The sequence below is a fragment of the Pteropus alecto genome, unplaced genomic scaffold, assembly GCF_000325575.1.
Source record: "Pteropus alecto unplaced genomic scaffold, ASM32557v1 scaffold95, whole genome shotgun sequence".
NCBI lineage: Eukaryota > Metazoa > Chordata > Mammalia > Chiroptera > Pteropodidae > Pteropus > Pteropus alecto.
The window spans coordinates 12,317,799-12,338,432 of record NW_006441071.1 but is presented as its reverse complement, the minus strand read 5'-3'; the positions used below and the strand labels follow the sequence as shown (position 1 = coordinate 12,338,432).

Here is a 20,634-nt window from a genome sequence, read left to right as displayed (position 1 = left end):
CCCATTCATTGTTTAGTAGCATGTTATTTAGTTCCATGTGTTTGTGAATTTTTCAGTTGTTTTCTTGTAATAGATTTCTAGTTTTATACCATCGTGGTCGGAAAAGACATTTGATATGATTTCATTCTTAAATTTACTAGATTTGTTTTGTGGCCTGACACGTGGTCTATCCTAGAAAATGTTCCATGTGCACTTGAGAAGAATGTATATTTTGCTGCTTTGGGGTGAAACACTCTGAAAGTATCAATTAAATCCATTTGATCTAGTGTGTCATTTAAGGCTACTGTCCCTTGTTGATTTTTTGTCTGGAAGATCTGTCCACGGGGTGTTAAAGATTCGTACTATAAATGTATTGCTGGTGATCTCTCCCTTTATGTTGGTCAATATTTCCTTTATATATATAGGTGCTCTTATGTTAGGTGCATATGTTTATTAGGGTTGTATTAATCCCTTTATTATTATGTAATGCCCTTTTTTGTTTGTTATTATAACTTTTGTTTTAAAGTCTATTTTGTCTGATATAAGTATTGCCACTGCAGCTTCTTTTCATTTCCGTTTGCATGAAATATCTTTTTTCAGCCCTTTACTTTCAGTTTGTGCGTGTCATTTGATTTGAGGTGGATCTCTTGTAGACAGCATGTGTATGGGTCTTGTTTTCTTATCCATTCAGCTATCCTGAGATCTTTTGATTGGATCATTTAATCCATTTACATTTAAAGTGATTATTGATATTTATTGCTATTTCATTATTCATATTTATCTTTTTGTTTGTTTGTCTCCTCCTTCCCCCTTTATTTTTAAGAAGTCCCTTTAACATTTCTTGTAATAGTGGCTTGTTGATGATGATTCCTTTGGCTTTTTCCTGTCTGAGAAGCTCTTTATCTCAACTTTGACTTTAATCAATAGCCTTTCTGGATAGCGTAATCTTGGTTGTAGATTCTTACTTTTCATCACTTTGAATATTTTGTGCTAATCCCACTGGCCTACAAAGTTTCTGTTGAGAAATCAGCTGACATTCTTATGGAGTACCCTTATAAGTAATTAGCTGCCTTTCTCTTGCTGCTTTTAGGATTCGCTCTTTGTCTTTAACCTTTGGCATTTTAATAATGATGTGTCTTGATGTGGGCCTGTTTGGCTTCCTCTTGTTTGGGACTCCTTGCGCTTTCCAGACTTGTATGTCTATTTCCTTCAACAGGTTAGGGAAGTTTTCTGTTATTATTTCTTCAAAGAGGTTCTCAATTCTTTGCTCTCTCTCTTCTTCTTCTGATAACCCTATGATGTGAATGTTGGTATGCTTGATGTTGTCCCAGAGGTCTCTTAATCTTTCCTCATTTTTTTAGTTTCTTATTTCTTTTTGCTGTTCTGATTGGATGTTTTTTGCTTTTTTGTCTTCCAGATCATTGATTCAGTCTTCTGCTTCATATAATCTACTGTTGATTTTTTCTAATATATTCTTCATTTAAGTTATTGTATTCCTCATTTCTGACTGGTTCATTTTATGATTTCTATGTCCTAACTCTCTGTCGAAGTCCTCAATGAGATCATCTCTTCTCCCCCTAAGGTTTTTGAGCATCCTTGTAACCAGTGTTTGAACTCTGTCTCTGGTAAGTTGCTCACCTCCATTTCATTTAGCTTTTTTTCTGGAGTTTTCTTCTGTTGTTTCATATGTGGCATTTTTGTTGTTGTTGTTGTTGTTTTCTCATTTCAGTTGTCTCTCTGTGTTCATTTCAATGTATTAGGTAGATTTGTTACATCTCCCAGCCTCAGCCAGGGGGCTTATATGTGGCCCTATGGTGTAGTCTCCCTGATCACCTGCGCTAGGAGCTCCAGGAGTGTTCTTTGTGTCAGTTGTGTGTTCCTGTGTTGTAGCTAAGCCTTGATTGCTATTAGCATGTCAGTGTATGGGATTGACCTTCGGGCTGATTGACTGGGAGGCTTGGCCATGCCCATGGTATGAGCTGCTATGTAGGGGCTGATCCTATGGAGTGAGATTTGCCCTAGATTGTGTACCTGTTGAGACTACCCTTTGGATGTGCCTCTTTGTGGGGCTAATTAGGTGATGCTCTGTTGTGGTCTGATGCTAGCCTCTGGATATGTTGGTTCTGTGGCCCCTTGGGAGGGGTTCCCAGGCAGGCCAAGGTAAGCCACTGCCTTTGATCACTCAGGGCAACCTGGTTGGAGCTACAAAGTGATTCATGGGTAGTTGCTGCCTGAACTGGATCTTGCAGCAAAAGTGAGAGACCACACTGTGAATCATGGCTGATTGCCTCCCATAATGGGCCTGGGCAGTTTAGCAAATGGTCCAGGGCACCCCCAAGTCCTGAGGCTGCCTGCTGGCTGCCCATAAGACTCCACAGCTGAAAGAGCCTTTAGGTGGTACACGAGTTTGGTAGGGCTGGGACCCTGGGAATCGCCAGGGTAAAGCAAGTAGATTGCATCTGGCCAATGGAGATTCAGGTTGGGTGCCAGTGCCAAGCCTGTGGCCTCTCACAAAAATCTCAGATCACACTGAGGCCAGCTCTGCCTATCTTGGGCCACAAACCCCCAAGATTTGTTCAAGAGATACTGCAGTAGGCCAGCGCTGGTTGCCATCACCGACTGGTATGTGCAGGCCCTGCACAGGCCAATTGAGCTGAGAGCTGTGGAATGCACCACCTGTGGTTAGCACAGGGTAGGGGTGGTTCCTGAGCAATGAGCTTGCCTCAAGCAAATTGTGGGTTGAGTGGGGAGGGTTTGCAGGGAGTCACAGGGTGGAGCAAACCAATCTCACTGGGCCAGCACAGATTCAGAATTGGCTGTGTGTGGGGAATGTTCAACATAGGCAAGACGGTGCCCATCTGGAGACAGCATTGAAGGGGAGCCGACAAAGGAGAAATAGCAGCTGTCCTTCCAGCCCTTGCTCCATGCTACAAACTCAGTCTTTCCGCATATGTCTCTTGCACTTCCCGAGCTGCTGACCCTCCACTGAAACCTAGGGTGAGTGTCTGTGAGTAAGTGAGTCTATGTGTGAGTCTAAGGGGGATGTCTGGGCTTTTAGGTTCCTTCAGTCTCATCTGAATGTTTGGAATCCTCACTGATTTTTACATTTTGTCACATTTTGTGGGAACTCTTCTTCAAGGCACAGGAATCCTGGGCTGGGGAGCCCCTGTGTAGGGCTAGGACCCCTTGCTCCTTCAGGAGGACCTCTGTAGTCACTATCCCGCCTGGTACTCAACTGCCACTTGCGGGTTTGGGACCAGCCCATTTCATATCTCCTCATCTACTACCTGTCTCTATGTGTTTTTTTTTTTTCTTTAAATCTTCAGTCGTATTTAATGTGTTCTTCTATTCTCCAAGTTGATTGTTTTAAATTTGGTTGTAATTTTAATGCGGCCATGGGAGGAGGCAAACCTTGCATTTACCTAGCCTGCCATCTTGACTCTCCCTGCCCCAGACATGCATTTTTATGGATAAATAGATGCCATTTGTGGATATTGGTTTTCTAAAATAATTTCAACTGATAGATTCAGAAGACTTTAATGGAGTTAATCAAATGGATGATATGATATTCTGCAAAGTTAAAATTATGGCTACAAACAAGTACAATGAATCCTGTTTTGCTGTCACCAGGTAAATAGAATATATATTGATTTATTTATATCCAATATTAGGTATATTGAAAATCTATGAAAGTACCATTATAAAGTAACATTATAAAATGTTATTAGAAGCAATTATGACATTTTCAGATAGCTGTAATAGAGCAGACCTGAGAAGTTTGCACTGCAGAAAGTGTATTTACCACTTATTCTGATTATGAGTTTGTAATGTAAAAAGACTTTATGATAGCGATCAGAAGTATCTGATTTTAAGAAGCTAGGTTCTAAATTGTACTACAGATATTTGATGGTTACATGACAGACATGACAATGTAAAAATCAGTAAAGAAAATGTACACAATGGCAATAATCTCATTAAAAATGTATGGATCAAAATAATTGACTATTTAAAACAAAATAATAAAAATGTATGGTTTGTAATAGATGAGGAAGATATAACACAAATAGCAGAAAAGACAGGAAAATTGAAGAACACTGTTGAAGCGGTCTTAAACTGCCTGTGAGGTGATACGTTATTTGAAGGACGGACTGCAAACTGGCAAACCAGTACCAATTATTGGGAGTTTCCATTTAAGATGAAACCCATTTACTGTTCTTGCCCTAAACCAATTCAAAACCTTTCTGAACCACTCTCGGGGGTTTATCATTTGAGCCCACTCAGGTAAACAGAAACTGCATCAGGTATTTTAACAGAAATTTTAATGTAAAGAGTTAGTTTGACTTGTGTTAGAGGACTGAAATGGAAAAAGTCAAACACTAAGGTAACCTGGAGATTAAAAAAAAAAGCTTTAGGAAGCAGCTATCATGCCTAAACAAAGGAAAGATGTTGAGATTATCAAAACCTAAACCTAAAAACTTGAAAGAAGGGCACCATTGGAGCTGAGATCCGGATCTCTGAAGAGAATGTCCTACGTAGCTGGTGCTTGGATTGTAGGAACTTGGTGGAGGGTACCCACAGAGATGGGCCTCAGACCTTTGAGAAAGAGACTCTAGTCCGATGGTGTTGGTATCTGAGGGAAGGTGATGAAGCTGGTTATGTAAGTTAAGGATAAAACTAACCAAATGTCATTACCAGTGTGCAGAAAGGCTGTGGGGGTGATGCTAACAAAAACAGGGAGCAAAAGGGGAAGGAGTCTCTCTCTAGTGTCCCATTGGCAGAACTAAACAGGAAGCCAGCTAATAAAGGAAGTATGGTTTACCCTGGATTCAAGTCCCAGCATCACAAAGCAGAATAAAAAACAGGAGATTTGGGGCCTGAGAGCCATACTGATGCCAAGCAAAACAAAGTGGAGGCCAAATAAATGCACTCCAAACAAAAATGTATAAATAATTTCTGTGCAAGATTTTATTGTCATTAGGAGTATTGAACAAGATGCTAGGATTAAAATTTTGATCCAGCTCTATCAAGTAACTTTACATGAAGAAGCCTCAGCAAGTTGCTAAGTATCAGAGCATCTCAGCTTTCATTCAGTTGTTTCCTGCTTCAGGATTTCTCTAAGGAGTCGGTAAGAAAAATGCAAGTGTTCTATCCAAATGCCCAAAATCACAGCATAATTACCGATATTCAAAAATAAGCATTAAGCCAAAAAGCAAATTAAATACACCTTAACATACAAATTATTAAAATGTGTAAGGAAGTATATGGCTATTCAAATAACACCTTTGGTTAATCTCATGATTTTCTAATTTGGACTTTAGATGTATACATGCTAGTAAGTCGATAAACTGTATTTTTATCCTTAAACTAGAAGTACAGACCTATAATTCTTCAAACTGGCTCAGTATATCACAATATTTTGGCCTAAGCATGGGCAATTCTCAATGGTGCATTTTTACCTAATGCCTAGCAGGCTTACTCCATCACTCGACCATGATGTATAACCTGTTATTTTGTATCTAAACAGATGGCTTCCTATATGTAGAAAGATAAGAATGTAGACTATACCCTGACACAAAAAATTTTTTAAAAAACATTAATGTATTATAATTGTCTATGAAATAGACCTATGTGGAAAAAAACCTTTGTCCTAAGAAATAACAGAGTGCAATAAGAGTAAAAATTTTAATTGAAGAGAACCTTATAGCACATTTTTGGGAAATAAACTAGAAAAAGATTTCAAGTGATGCTTACCCACTAATTAATGGTACAAAGTAGGAATATCACTTTGGATTCTTTAGATTGCTCTAATTTGTAGCATTAAAAATAATTCATATATGGACATCAAGTGGAAAAAAAACACCAAAAAGTCAATATAATATTTATATTGAGTTGAGATAGACAAGCACATAAATAGTAGGATTTCAAAAGTATCCATATAGTGACTCTATTAACAGTGGTTCTCAACCTTTAACCTACTTCAGAATGACCTCGAGGGCCTGTAAAAACAGATTGCTGAGTCCCATACCCAGAGTTTATGATTCAGTAGGTCTTGGATGGGACCTTAAAATTGCATTTCTAACAAGTTCCCAGCTGATGCTGACACTACTAGTTTGGTCAACACTCTTCTCTGACGAAACCAGAGTAGAGTGTCACTTTAATTATATTAGTACCTTCCAAGCAAAGACAGAGTATCTTAGATTTTATAACCAAAATAAATTAATTTAACTCCCTTTAAATTCTCAATAGAAACTTTCATATTTCTGACCAGTTACCTAAGGGAATTAAAACTCAAAGAATTAAAAATGTACCTACTATTTTATGGGAAAAGAGAATGGTTAGAAAAGCATTAGATCCCTTCCCCCGCCCCCCAAAAGTATACCTACTATTACAGTATAAGAGCTCCTACTGGGAGTGGTAGTTGGTTAGTTATTTTTAAGTTGGTACTATAGATGTACTGGCATACTGGAGTGAGCCTAATAGTCATGGGCATTAGTCTGTGTGTCATGCAGATGGAATGCAGAACATTTGATAATCCATGTAAATGAAGCTTAAGAGAGTTCCAACCATAATGACAGGAGTGAACAGGTAATTCTTAGATGTCTACATGGAATCATGCCATCTCCAGTAACATCTTCAAATACAAAATTATGAAAAACAGGAGTCAACAAAGAAAATACTAAGATTCCTATTAGCACCATAAAGTACTGTCAAGTACTTGCAAGTACATTCAGGTGTTGTTCATAGCGGAGAGCCTAAAAGGACAATTACAAATAAATAAATACTAAAATAAACATATTTATCTTTTATTAAGTTAGTATAATTCCTATGATGGTTAGTATATCTCAGTCACAACTGATTCTCCTTTCTTTAAGCTTTTATAATCAATATATGGAAGGCATGCAATAAGAAGTTCTTCTTTTGTACATCCTTTAAGACAACACTTTTCTGAGTATCCTCTGCGTATTCTTTGGGGATGATTCCCCCAAAACAATTTACTTAATGTTTTAATTTTATTTTTATTTTTCTTCTGATATCCTACAATCTCACGAATATATGAATTGACATCTTGTGATAAGGAAAATTCTCTGGTCCTATTACGTAGCATGTTGTCCTTTTTATACCGGTACGCAGGCAGTGACTGCATCTCCAAAGTGTTTATTGCTTCTTCTTGAGAGGCAGAAGTAAAGACTGTTGAGAGATAAGAAAAAAATTCTACTTTATTAAAATTTAATCATAATACTGAAACTAAAATCAGTTAATTATTAAAAACAAGTAATCATATATTAAATAATAAAATGGTTATTTAAAAGCAATGTGTATTTTTTAACTAAAATACTTGTAGGTAGTGTTATCCTGTATAAAAAAGGCTTAGAAACCTTTGCACTTTATGCAATAAAACAATTTTATTGAGATACTGTTCAAAGCCATAGAATTCAGCATTTTAAAGTACACAATTCAGTGGTTTTTAGTATATTCACAAGGTTGTGTAGCCATTACTCCTAATTCCAGAACATTTCTACCACCAAAAAAAGAAACTCTATACTCAACAGCAGTCATTCCCATTTCTCTCATCCTCCAGCCTCTGACAACCACTAATCTACTTTGTATTTCTATGCATTTTCCTATTCTGGAAATAAAGTTATACCATATATGGCCTTGTGTCTGGTGTCTTTCACTTAGCATAATGTTTTCAACGTTAATTCATGTCATAGCATGTATTAGTGCTCCACTCTTTTTATGGCTGAATAATTTTCCATTGTATGCATATACCACATTTTATTTATCCACATTAGTTGATGGACATTTGGGTTGTTTCCACTTTTTGGCTATTAGGAATAGCGTTGCTATGAATATTCACATACAAGTTTTTGTGTGAATGTGTCTTCAATTCTCTTGGGTATATACCTAGGAGTAGAACTGCTGGATCATGTTTAACTTTTTGAGGAACCACCAAATGATATAACCAATGTTCTCCATAGTGGTTGAACCATTTTACAATTCCACCACTGATATACTGGGGTTCCAATTACCCCACACCCTCACCAACACTTGATATTTTCCATTTTTTTTTATTACAGCCTCCTCGCAGATGTGAAATGGTTTTAAATTATGGTTTTGATTTGTGTTTACCTAATGACTAATGATATTGAGCATCTTTTCATATGCTTATGAAAAACTCCCTTCCCCACTTTGTAGAAATAGCTATTCAAATCCTTTGTTGATTTTCAAATTAGGTTGTCTTTTTATGCACATATTATAAGTATGTGGTTAGTAGAAACCATTTTGTTCTTCACTGAAATATAAAGAAATGGAGAAGTAGTGATATTTTCAATGAACTGAGTGTTACTGTTATACTGCTCTTAACTCAGTACTATTGGAAAGAAAATAACTCCAGAAAGTTATTATTTGGAGGCTTGTTGCATTTCTGTCACTGCTCTTGCCCATCTACAGTCCCTTCTAGGATATATTGGCCTATGGCCACAGCTGCAGAGGCAACCTTTAGGCAGCCATGTTCTGAATCACGGGACTTCACCCTATAGCCACAGTTGAACAGACTGGAGGTTGGCACCTGCCCCAAAGAAACCAATCTACTACAGTGGCTAGCAATCCATGGCATGTGAAAAAATAAGTTGACCCAATCGAATATCCTCTCTTTGAAATGAGAACTAAGAAGTAATAAGAAAAGGATGAGTTAATGACAACCACAACTGAAAGGATACTATGAAGCTTGTTATGACAAGCTAAAATTATAAAAGAACATAAATACAGAGAAAATATGGAAGGAGGGAAAAAGAGAAGGAGGGAAGGAGGAGGAGGGGAGGGAGAAAGAGACAGAGAAGGGAGGTTTTTATAGCTGATGTGATCCTTTGGGCTTTCCAGAGAACTTCCAGGTCTAGATCTTGTTTTTATAATAACTATCTTCACTTTTTTAAAAAAAAGGTTATTTAGGTGAATCTCTGTCTCTTGTAGTTAGAGTCTAATAAGAACACTCTTTAATTACTTTTTATTTAATAAATGCCTAAGCGGAACTATGGAACATTAAAACTTTAGGATATGTACTAAAAGAATAGTAGTGTTATCTAAGACAGATATATGTGATCACTTAAAATGTATCATAATTAACAGTACACTGAAGGGAAACAGTGAATTATGTTGTCTTGGTTGTAGAAAAGGCTTCCTGTATCAGATGTGACATCCTTTCACTTAAGAGGAAAAAAGACAGATAATTAGAAGGAAACTTTTTCATAAAGTCAACTAGGGATGAGTTAATGAAAACTACATGTCAAATTGGTGGTGGTTGGGGGGCGGGAATTTAAAGAGAAACAAGCTGTACTCATTGGGAAACAAAAAAGATTAAAAATGAGTATTCAAATCAATGAATTTGAAAAAGAGCAACAGAGAGAAGAACCCAAAGCAGCAAGAAGAAATCAATAAAATACAGAACCAAAACAATATAAAGGTTTAGAAAACCAAAAGTTGGTTCTTTAAAAAGATTAATAAAATAGAACTTTAGCCAGACTAACCAAGAAAAAAAGAAAGATGAAAATAAACAAAATACTGTAGGAAAAAAGGAACTACAGATATAACAGGTTATTTTTATAAATGGATATTATGAATGCTTATACATTTAAAAATCAAAATCAATGGATAAATTCCTTGAAAAATACAAGATGCCTTAATTGGCACATGAAGACACAGAAAACTTAAATATACCAACAATATTCAAAGAAGTTAAAAGGGTAGTCATAGTTATCAGCTCCTATAAAGGACAGACGTAGATGAGTTAAGAGGTGGGTTCTACTTACTTTTCAGGAACAGCAAATTCTAATCACATACAAGTTGTTCCAGGAAAAGAGTAAAAGCTGTCCAGCTCATATAATGAAGTTAGTATAATCTTTATTCCAAAACGAGGTAAGGACAATATGAGATTTTTAAAAAATCATAAGCCCATCTGACTTACAATTGTTTCTTTGAAAAGTCCTAAATAAGATGTTAACTGAATCTATAAACATATTTTATAAATATATTAAGGGTTTAATCCCCAAAAATTCAAGGATTGGTCAAGATCATAAAATCTATCAATGCAAGTTACCATATTAACAGACTCCCATCCTCACTCTCAGCTGGTTTTGCATTCTACTTTATGAAAAAATGTTGCAATTAGAAGAGAACTTGCACTTGCTTTCTTCACTATTTTTTAAAGCTCATCTCTTAACATCTGTACCCATACATTCTGCGTTCCTACCTTTTTCCACAGGTGAACTATCCACTCTAAAGCCAATTCTTCTCCTTATGAATTAGATCTCACCTCCTCTTGTCTACTCCAGGATATTACTCCAGCAATTCTTCTCTATATCCTTCATCAATTATTCACTACTATTGAATTACTTCTATCAGCAAGCAAATAAGATATTTCTCCCACTTAAAAAAAAACAACAAACAAACAAACAAACAAACCACGAAACCACTTCTCTTGGTCCTACTTACCCCACCAGTTACCATTCTATTTCTTTTCTCCCCTCTGTAGCAAAACTCAATAGTTTTCTACATTTACTAATTCTTTCTTCTTTTCTCATTCTGTTTTAAACCAACTCTAATCAGGTTTTTGTTCCATCACTCCACCAAAACTCTTATTAAGGTCACAAATGACCTCTATATTGCTAAATTCAACAGCCAATTTTTATCTTATTTGACTAATCAAAAACACTCTTTGATAAACTTTCTTCACTTGGTTTCCAAGACACTACATTCTTTTGTCTTCCTACCTATTTGACCCTTTCCTTTTTCCTTTTCAAGTACTTTCTCTTCAACTTTTTGATGTTGCTGTCAGCCAGGGCTCACATTTTGGAATTACATTTTTAAAAATATATATTGCAGTGATTCTTGATTTCTCTTTTCTCTCATAACTCACATCAAATCTGCCCAAATATATCTAGAATACAACAGTTTTCACTACCTCCACTGCTACCATCCTCATTCAACTGCTATCATCTCTAATATCTTCCCAACATGTCTCTCTGCTTCTATTCCTGTCTCTGTACAGTCTGTTGTACAGAGTAGTCAGAGTGATCCCTTTAAATGTCAATTATGTCACTCCTCTGCTCCTTTTAAATGTCAATTATGTCACTCCTCTACTCAAAAATCTGTGATGATACTCTGCATCACTCAGAGCAAAAGCTACCTTTACTGTAGTCTAAAAGACCTTATTTTATCTGGCCTGCCTGTTACCTCTTTGACCTTACCTTCTGCTTCCCTCTTTCTCTCTGTTCCAGCCACGCTAGCCTCCTTGTTGTTTCCTGTATACAAAAGGCAGAAGTGTATTTGCTCTGTTCCTTCTGCCTAAATATTCTTTCCCCAGATAGCCACTTAGCTAATTCCTTTACCTCATCTTTGCTCAAATCTTACCTTTTCAATGAGGCTGACCTTGACCGCACTATTTAATACTACATCCCATACTCCAATCTCTTATACTCTTGATTCTCTTATCCTGTTTCACTTTTTATTTTTCTATAGCTCTTCTAATATTTACTTATAATGTTTATTACTTAAGCAAGCTCCATGAGGCCAGGGATCTTTGTTTGTTTTGTTAACTGATATATCCCAAAGGTCTAGAGTAGTGCCTGGCACTTTGCAGGTACTCAATAAGTATTTGCTGAATTAATTAATAAAAGAGAAAAATCATATGATTATGCAAAAGGATGCCTGTAAAATAGGTCTTAATAAAGTTCAGGCCTACTCATAATGATAAAAAAATCTCTTAGCAAGCTTCCTTATTTTGGTAAAGATTATATAGCATAAACCTACAAACATTATACCTAGTAGAGAAATTTAAATACATTTCCCTTTAAAAATGGGAATAGGATAAGATATCCCTCTAGCACCACTACTTAGTAGTGCTAGAAGACTTGGCCAATGCTATAAGAAAAAAAATATTGGTCTAAGGTTTAGAAAGGAAGTAACAAAACTATCATTTGTAAATGATAGAATAGTCTATAGAAAAAAAATCTACAGAAACAAACTATTAGAATTATTAAAATAGTTCAGCATAATTACTGGATAGAGATCAACTTATAAAAATCAATTGCATTTCTCTAACCAATCACTAACTAGAAAATGTAATTATTTTCTCCTCTCTGTAGGAAAACTCAATAATTTTCTATATATAAAAATAACATTTTCAATAGCAATAAAAACAAAGAATAAAGCATTAACTTAGCCAACAATGCAGAAAGTTTCCATCGAGAAAACTTTAAAATTCTAATAATAGAATACAAAGATATTCCATGCTTTTGGTTGAGATGACTTTATGTTATAAAGATGTCAGTCCTCTTCAAATTAATCTATATATTCCATGTATCCCAATTAAAATTCCAGATGGATTTCTTAAAAAAGAAATCCAATAAGCTTACTCTTAAACATGCATGGAACAATAAAGGTTAGCTGAGTCAATATTAAGGGGAAAATAAACATTAGAGACTCAATAATAATAACTTTCTCAGGTAAATGACATCCTACAGTGATAGTATTACAAACAGTATAGTAATGGTACAATGTTAAACATAAAGATGAATTAAAAAGTATAGGAAGCTCGGACAAACTTAACAAGCAGTAAAGGTGGCTCTACAAATCAGTGCGGAGAAATTACTATTTAGTAGATGGTGTTCAGGAAACTAGTTCCTCATGTAGAGAAAAATAAGACTTATTGAGAAAACTAAGATAGTATCCCTAGCCAGAACAGAACCAAAAATGGGCCCCAGAAGATTGAGTAATTACCTTAAAAAAAAAAAAAGTAAAACTATACAGAAAAGGACCTCTAAAACCAAATCTCAAAAGTGTGAACAATAAGGCAAAAACACTTATTGACTAATTATATACAAATTAAGGCTGTCAACACCAAGAGACAAATGACAGAATGGGAGAAAACATTTGCAATATCTAAAAACCAACAATGAATTACTATTGTATCTAGATTTTGAAAAACTCTTACAAATCAAGTGGAAAATAACAATTCCAATAAAAAAATTGGTGAAATATATAAATAGGAAACTTTCTGAGAAAAGAAACCCAAAAGGCTATTATGCATAGGAAAAAGTGTCAAATACAGAGCAAGATAAAAGCGAAATGGCATTTCATGTCTATCACACTGGCAAAAGTTAAAAACTGTATAATGCTATAGGCATGGATATGAGAACATAGGAATTGTCGTGCATTGGTGGTGCAACTATAAATTGGTGTAGCCATTCTGCAGAGCAATCTGATACATCTCAAGCAAATTAAGCATACATAATTTTATGACATAGCAATTCTACCCTTAGATACATATCCCAGATAAATGCCCACACAGGTCTATATGGGAACACACATACAAAGAGGTTTACTGCAGTGTTAATTATAATGGCAGGGGGTTGAAGGCCCTATAGGTTAGGTGTTCACTGCCGAGAGAATGAGTAAAATGTGGGGAATGCATATGAATGTTATGCAGTAGTTCAAAGCAAGGGACTAAATGTTCATATAGCAACAATAAGGTATAAGTCTTAAATATGATGTAGATGTGTTTTGAAAATACATGTATTAGAAACTATGTACAATTCTCAAAAACATACAAACCAAAATACTTAATAAACACGTTGGAATGGCTTTCTATGGGAGGAGGAGAATGGAGTGGAGAAAGGAGATATATGGACTAAGCATCTTCAAACATACTGTATCATTCATTTATATTTATTGTCTGTTTTCACTCTTCTGTAAGCTTCATGTGGGCAGGAGCCTTCCCTGTCTCCTGAGTGACACTGTTCAGTTTTATATCCCTAGCACCAAGAAAAATACCTAGTACATAATAGGCACTCAAATTTTGTTCAATTAATATATAGAAAGGGGCCTGCACAGCCCCGTTTTGATAATGATATTTAAAAAACAAACAAAAATTAAGAATAAATGAAGACCAAGAATAGGGGAATATATGGTCAATCTAACTAGAATAGACATTATGGATTATAAAAAAGCTGATGATGAAACTTTAATAGTTTCATTTGGCACTAAGAGCTGGGAAGCATCACACTCAGCCAGAATTTTGAAATATGATGACAGCTTCATGGTGCCACATTTTGGGGTAGGTCTTGTAGTCACGGCCCATATCTTCATGATCCACTAAGAAGAAGTGCATTTTCATTTAAAATGGCAAAGTGTATTAGAACTAAAATGTTAGTCACAAAAAACATAGTTGAAGATAATAGCTCTGAAACAAGAATATTCTTCCTAAGGACTACTTAAAAGCATTAAGTATAAATTCAATACATATCAGATTCAAGTCATGTATGAGTAGCTCTGAAAAAAGTTTTTGAATATCAGTGTACCAAACTATCTTTTCCTGTGTCAGATGCGAATAGATCATTAGAAGATTAAAATTATGGAGAATTGACTTGATCTAATACTTAAATGTGTCCTGCTGGTACAAGCTAAATAAAAGTTAACTTTTCAGTCACATTCATATGTAAAAGCAATGGCATAATTATATATTCTATATTGAAATTCTATATTGGAAACACCTCTTTACGACTTCTAATTATTCACTGGAAATTAATAAGACAGATTAAATGTCATCTTTTCTTATAGATTAATAATTTTAAAAATTTAATACAAATTCATATTGATAATCTAAACCCAATTTTCCTTCCTCCATTTATATTCCCTATAAACCCAATTTTTCCTTCTTCCATGGCTTTATTGCCACACTTATTCCTCCAGGGATAATGATCTGTTACAAAGGGGTTATTAATCAGCTGAGTTTTAGAGTTGACTTTTTTTTAATTAAGTAGGCTTTGTCAAGAAAAGGGATTTCAAGTTCTTTTTAAACTCAAACTTGGATGTCTGAAAGTAAAATTTTGACTGTAGCATAGGTAGTGAAAGCACAGTATGTGATATGAGAGAAAAACCCACCCAACATGAAGTAGCAAGGGATGGTCCTCCTTGTACTTCTGGGAGAAAAGAATAAGGCAGAGATAGAGAGGCGTGCTAGATGCTTGTTACTCAAAACGCATCATCTAACTAGCTTCATCAGCATTGCCTGGGAGCTTGTAAAAATGTAGACTCTCAGGCCCCACCCAGACCTACTAAATCAAGATCTGTATATTAATGGTATTCCCCAGGTGATTCATACGCACGTTAAACTGTGCGAATCACTGAATTAATGTATAGGCGGAAGACTTCAGGGAGAGACACCTCATTATAAGAGCAGGATAAAGTGAGTTTATATGTAGGTAGGTTTGATGGTGGAAAATGATCAAGATTCAGTCTGATAGTTTCTATTTTTGTCTTTACAAGTTTTCATTCTCTTGGCAGCACTAATAAGTTTCATTCATTCATTAAAAAGAAGTTAAGAGTGCCTATAATGTGCTAGCCACTATTTCACTTTGTTTCAGTCATCTACATTAGGGTCTCTTTTTTGGCATGGTAGTCCTTTCTTTAATTACAGAAATCTTGGCTTTTGTAAAATTTGTCCAAGTCAAATCAATTGAATTACTTATAAAAGACAATAATTTCAATCACACGTACAAAGTGCATTTTCATTTAAAATGGCAAAGTGTAATAGAACTAAAATGTTAGTCACAAAAAACATAGTTGGAAGATAATAGCTCTGAAACAAGAATATTCTTCCTAAGGACTACTTAAAAGCATTAAGTATAAATTCAATACATATTACACACATACAATGTGCTAGGCTCTCTGCTAGCCATTTCAGATAAAAAACATGCTTGAGATAGTCTCTATACTATATGGTGTGGTGTAGGAGGCTGGCTTTGTGGGAATGAGGCTTGTGCAGTGGCACAGACTCAGTGCTGAGAAGGACCCTGCATTTTGTTTAATGCTCTATTGTTGCAGTCTTGAAATTCTCAATAATTTTATCTTTGAAACTCATATGTGAAGTCTGATGGGACAGTGGACTATGTGTAAGCAGAGAAGATACGCACAAGAAAGGGAAAAAGCTTTATATTTTAGTAACTTTAATGACTCTTTCCTACTTTTTGAACAAGGGGTCTTGCATTTTCATCTTGCACTGGGCTGGCCAGGCCAATTATGCAGCTGGCCAGGCCAATTATGATGATAGTTAGATAGAACTAAGTGTTAATAACTGTGGTAAAGTGGAGAATGGAGTAGCTATGCAAGGGTCAGTGACTTCACAGGTAAAATGATACCTAAGTTATGGAGTTTACCAGGTGACAGTACTCCAGAAAGGGAAAGCTTAGGAAGCAGCAGCATTCTTACATAAATATGTAGACATATATGTATCTATGTATTTCCTCTAAGTTAAAAAAAAAAAAGCTTTAGAAGTTTTCTATATCCACAATATACTGGTTTATAAAATTCTTTATTTACCTGTGTACTAGGCACAAATTCCATTTCCTGGAGAAGCTCACCATCTAGCAGAGCATACTCAGGGATAAGAAATGTACAGAGATGAGCAAACATGCCTTTGGTTTAGATTTTTACCTGAGCGTGTGCCTCTCCCCCAGGCTGGGAAAGTGGTTTGGGAGCTTTCTAACCGGTCGGGGACGAAGCTTTCAACCTTCCCCGTTGCCTGGAAAGGCAGCTGTGTGAAAGGGGCTTTTACCCCTATGTGGCTCCAGTCAGCATCGCCACAGAGCTTTATTATTCCTTTCAGAAGGTGCCTGCCGCACAGTCTCCTGGCTCTGCTGCTGCCGCTCTGCTTACACAGCAGCAGGAGCCCGAGCCACAGCAGACACAGCCCCAGGAGCCGCGGCATCCCTGGGCCCCGCAGCCAGGTCTGCAGCGCACTAACGGCCCGCCGCCCCGCGCACGCACCGCAGGTCGTCTGAGCTCGTGCAGACCTCGCGAGAACACCAAGGCGAAGTGCGAGGCGGCGTCGGCGCAGCCCCGGCTTCCCGCGCTCCCCTGGGCTCCCAGGCCGTCATTTATCTTGCTTTCTTCACTGGAGAGACTGACTGGTCAAGTGCCACACGAGGCCCCAGTAAACCGAAAAAGGCATAAAAGATGTCGCTCCTTCCTTTTGCCTGGTTGTTAATGGGGCGGCACTTCTCATAGAAACCTCTCTCTCTCCTTTTTTTTTTTTTATCTCGGGAGGTTTGTTCACATTCGTGTGCTTGCTTTATAATTTCTTTCCCCAAATCCCTAGGCTCCATGAAGCAGTACCGGTGCCTGTTCTTGCTTCCCATTGTACTTCAGTGCCTGATGCATAGTTGGCAATGAAATATTTGAAATGTATATGCTAGAATATGTGTGCATTTTAAAGTAACATTCAGAGCTTCAGAATATTTCTACCAATTCCGCAGGGAGAAATGGGCCAAGGGTACCTGAGATGATATTCTTTCGGTTATAGATTATAGAGATAGTCTATTGCCAAATTGTAACTAGCCTGTGACAGGGAACCGTAGAGGATTTGCCTTCTAAGAATAACGGATTTTGCCAAATTAGGAGGGAGAGGTCAGGAAAAATGCAGCGCAATCGGTATGGGGGGCTTTATTATTTTAAATAAAATTTTATTCGTATTGACTCGGAAGGATGTACTACTAGCCACAAGGGGGCAGCCAGAAGCCGTCTCAGACGTAGTCAACTTCAGGTTGCCAAAGTCTCAGAGAAGCGTCAGCAGTTGTCAATGTTCTCATTACTTCCCTTTACATTTTTTTCTCTCCTTTCTGCCTGACTCTATTTTCACTATTTCACTTTTTCACTATTTTCCATTCTCTCAGCTTTGCCCTGCTTCCTAGCGGCATCCATAATGTTGAATTAACTGGCAATCAGATTTTTTTAAAGGTTGATGTAATTTGATAAGCACAATTTCATTGCCTTCCTTGGAAAACAACTAATATCCAAACTACAGTGGGCCATGAATCTTAGAATTTTATCATGGAAATCATGTGAGAAATGAAAATATTCATTATATTGAGAAGATTTTAAAAAACTCTCAAGCAATGTCAGAAACCAACAAATTTGTTTTATACTCTCATTCTCTTTGCACTTTCTATGCCTTTGCCCTGCTTTGTATTTCTTCATACCATTTATTACAAACTGACATACTATATATTTTACTTCTCTATACGTTTACTATCCATCTCTTCCCACCAGAATGTAAACTCCATGTAGGCAGGGATTTTTCTGGTTTTTTTGTTTGTTTGTTTACCTTGATACTATCTGCCTTGAACAGTGCCTGGCACATATCGGTTCTCAGTGATAACTTAATGTTAACGATTATAATTAATAATATTAATAACAAATGAAAGAATGAATAAACTTCCTAAAAAAGACTAAGTGTTCCTTTATGCCCTATTTTATACTTATGTCATAACTATAGTTCTTTATTGCACTATGGTAAATTTTGAAAGTCATAATTATCTCTTCTCTATTAGTTGTAAGCTCATTAATGAGTGGAACCATTTTTGTTTAATATTTATTATCCAATGCCTCGGACAGTACCTGCTAAACAGACCCTTAATAAACATTTATGAATAAATGAACACATCCTAACTACTAATACTACTTATTATATTTATTATCAAGATTCAGTGAATTTGTTGAACAATTATTAGTCAAGTGACTTATTTTGAATTAATAAGTTAGTTATTCTGAATGAATTTCTGACTTATTTATTGGTATGCCATCCTAGGTACCTTATTCCAGAACTGCCCAGTAAACAACATTTGAGCATTTATAAATGAGAATTTTATTTATGAGATAAAATATAGAATTGTTAGGGGTTGTACTAGACTATTTCTCAAGTTATTTTAGCTTTTTGTGTTTGTATCTTGATATGTGAACTGGGATTTCCATGGTTTAATCCTTTAAATTTTTAGTTTAGCAATGTTAATTGTGGTACAATTAAATATAATACCTAAAATAATTGCATGAGTATAATACAAATAATGTCTCCTTTATATACTTTTTTGTTTTCTGTCTAATTTATTGTTTATCTTCCCCACTGTAATGGTGTTTTGAAAGAATGATGATAATAATAACACATCATTTGTTGAGTGATTACCATATCAGGCATTTTTCTAAGTGCTTGTACACATTTTACCCCATTTAATTCTTGTAGCAATCATATCACATAGTACTATAATTTTCCCCATTTTATAGATGAGGAAGCTCAGACTTAGATTTAAAAAGTTGTGAGGAGGAGAAAAAAGTGGCATAGATGATGGATGCTCTGTTCATCCCGCTGATAACCAAATCAAAGTTGTGATGGAAACAGGGAGCAGCAGCAAGGAAAAATCACCTAGGATCTAGATGAACAAGCCACACAACTAGGGAAAAATCCAAGAAAGCACCCTGCAATGACAGAAGGTAGGACAGGGCAAGGATGCGGGGCTACCCAGTCTCGAGTTGCTGAGTGAGACGGAGGCCGTGGCACTGGCAGATGCCTCTTAAAGGGGCCATGTCTGGGAGCGGAATTTCGCGGTGACTGACCTGCTTGCTCTGAGCACCAGTTCCCGTTGGGCTGCACGCAGAGGCACCAGAGACTTACAGGGAGACATTGTTGGAGTGAGGGCCGAGGCGAGACTTACTACAGAAGTGCTGGCGGTATCCATTGTTCCCTGTTGAGCCCTCCCCCTACCTTATTCCAGAACTGCCCAGTAAACAACATTTGAGCATTTATAAATGAGAATTTTATTTATGAGATAAAATATAGAATTGTTAGGGGTTGTACTAGACTATTTCTCAAGTTATTTTAGCTTTTTGTGTTTGGACACAGCATGCCACAGCTGTGACATCCTCAAATTGGATTACAGGTCACTCTACCCAGAGGATTCTCTGAAACCCCGCCTACCCCAACTCGGGCCCAACCCAAGCCACATCCAAGTGTGTCCTCAGCGAGTCAGGTGCTCCTTGCTGAGCAGCGCCTAGACTCACACTGGAGGCAACTAGCCTCGGTTTCTGGTGTGGCCTTTTGAAGCAACTATAAGCACAGAATCTGTGGGTTACTTGCTGAATCTTAACAGGTGGCCCTGGAGGGGTAGAGGCCTGAGCTACATATGGCCTGTAACTGAACCCCTCTCAAGGCTGTGCCACTGGATACCTACTTCATGAATCCACACTAATAAGATTGAGAGACTTAGGAGCTTTGCTTAGTACATAGAAACAGACACGGAAAGGTAGCCAAAATGGGAAGACAAAGAAGCAGAAACCATATGACAGAACAGAACAGAAATCCAGATATAATGGAGTCAAGTACTCTAACAGACGCAGAGTTCAAAACACTAGTTATAAAGATGCTCAATGAACTTTTGAGAAGTGTAGAGAACTCCAACAAAGGGATAAAAATGGAAATGGAAATTATAAAAGGGAACGAGTCTGAAATGGAGAATACATTATCTGAGATGGGGAGTATATTAAATGGAATAAACAAAGTGAATAAAGAAGAGGATCAAATGCCCTATCCAGAGGACAGGAAAGCCAATTAGGACATTCAGTCAGAATGGCAAGAAAAAAGATGCCAAAACTATAAAAATAATGAGCCTATGAAACACTATTAAGGGTCAAAATATCTGTCTCATTAGCGTACCCGAAGGAAAACAAGATGTTGAATAGCTGTTTGAAGAAAAAATGATGGAAAACTTCCCTAAGCTGGTGAAAGAAATAGGCATAGAATCCCAGGAAGTTCAGAGAACTCCCACAACAAGG

At 36.6% G+C, this 20,634-nt stretch overlaps 1 protein-coding gene across 1 annotated transcript; it reads right to left on the bottom strand.

Moving 5' to 3' along the window:
• Nucleotides 1–6,766: 6,766 nt before the first annotated feature.
• INSL6 (insulin like 6) lies at nt 6,767–16,779 on the bottom strand. The gene is made up of 2 exons (XM_006918380.3): nt 16,468–16,779; nt 6,767–7,167 (listed from the first exon to the last, which is right to left on the bottom strand). The coding sequence occupies exons 1-2, from the start codon at nt 16,739–16,741 to the stop codon at nt 6,812–6,814; spliced, it is 630 nt and encodes a 209-aa protein (XP_006918442.1). The 5' UTR covers nt 16,742–16,779; the 3' UTR covers nt 6,767–6,811.
• Nucleotides 16,780–20,634: the final 3,855 nt, after the last annotated feature.

What these genes read in the sequence shown, in the direction of transcription:
- INSL6 (XM_006918380.3), bottom strand. Translation starts at nt 16,741, where the DNA reads ATGCCGCGGCTCCTGGGGCTGTGTCTGCTGTGGCTCGGGCTCCTGCTG. An exon ending in GGGGAGAGGCACACGCTCAG is followed by an intron (nt 7,168 to 16,467) that starts GTAAAAATCTAA and finishes ATCTCTCAACAG; the next exon opens with TCTTTACTTCTGCCTCTCAA.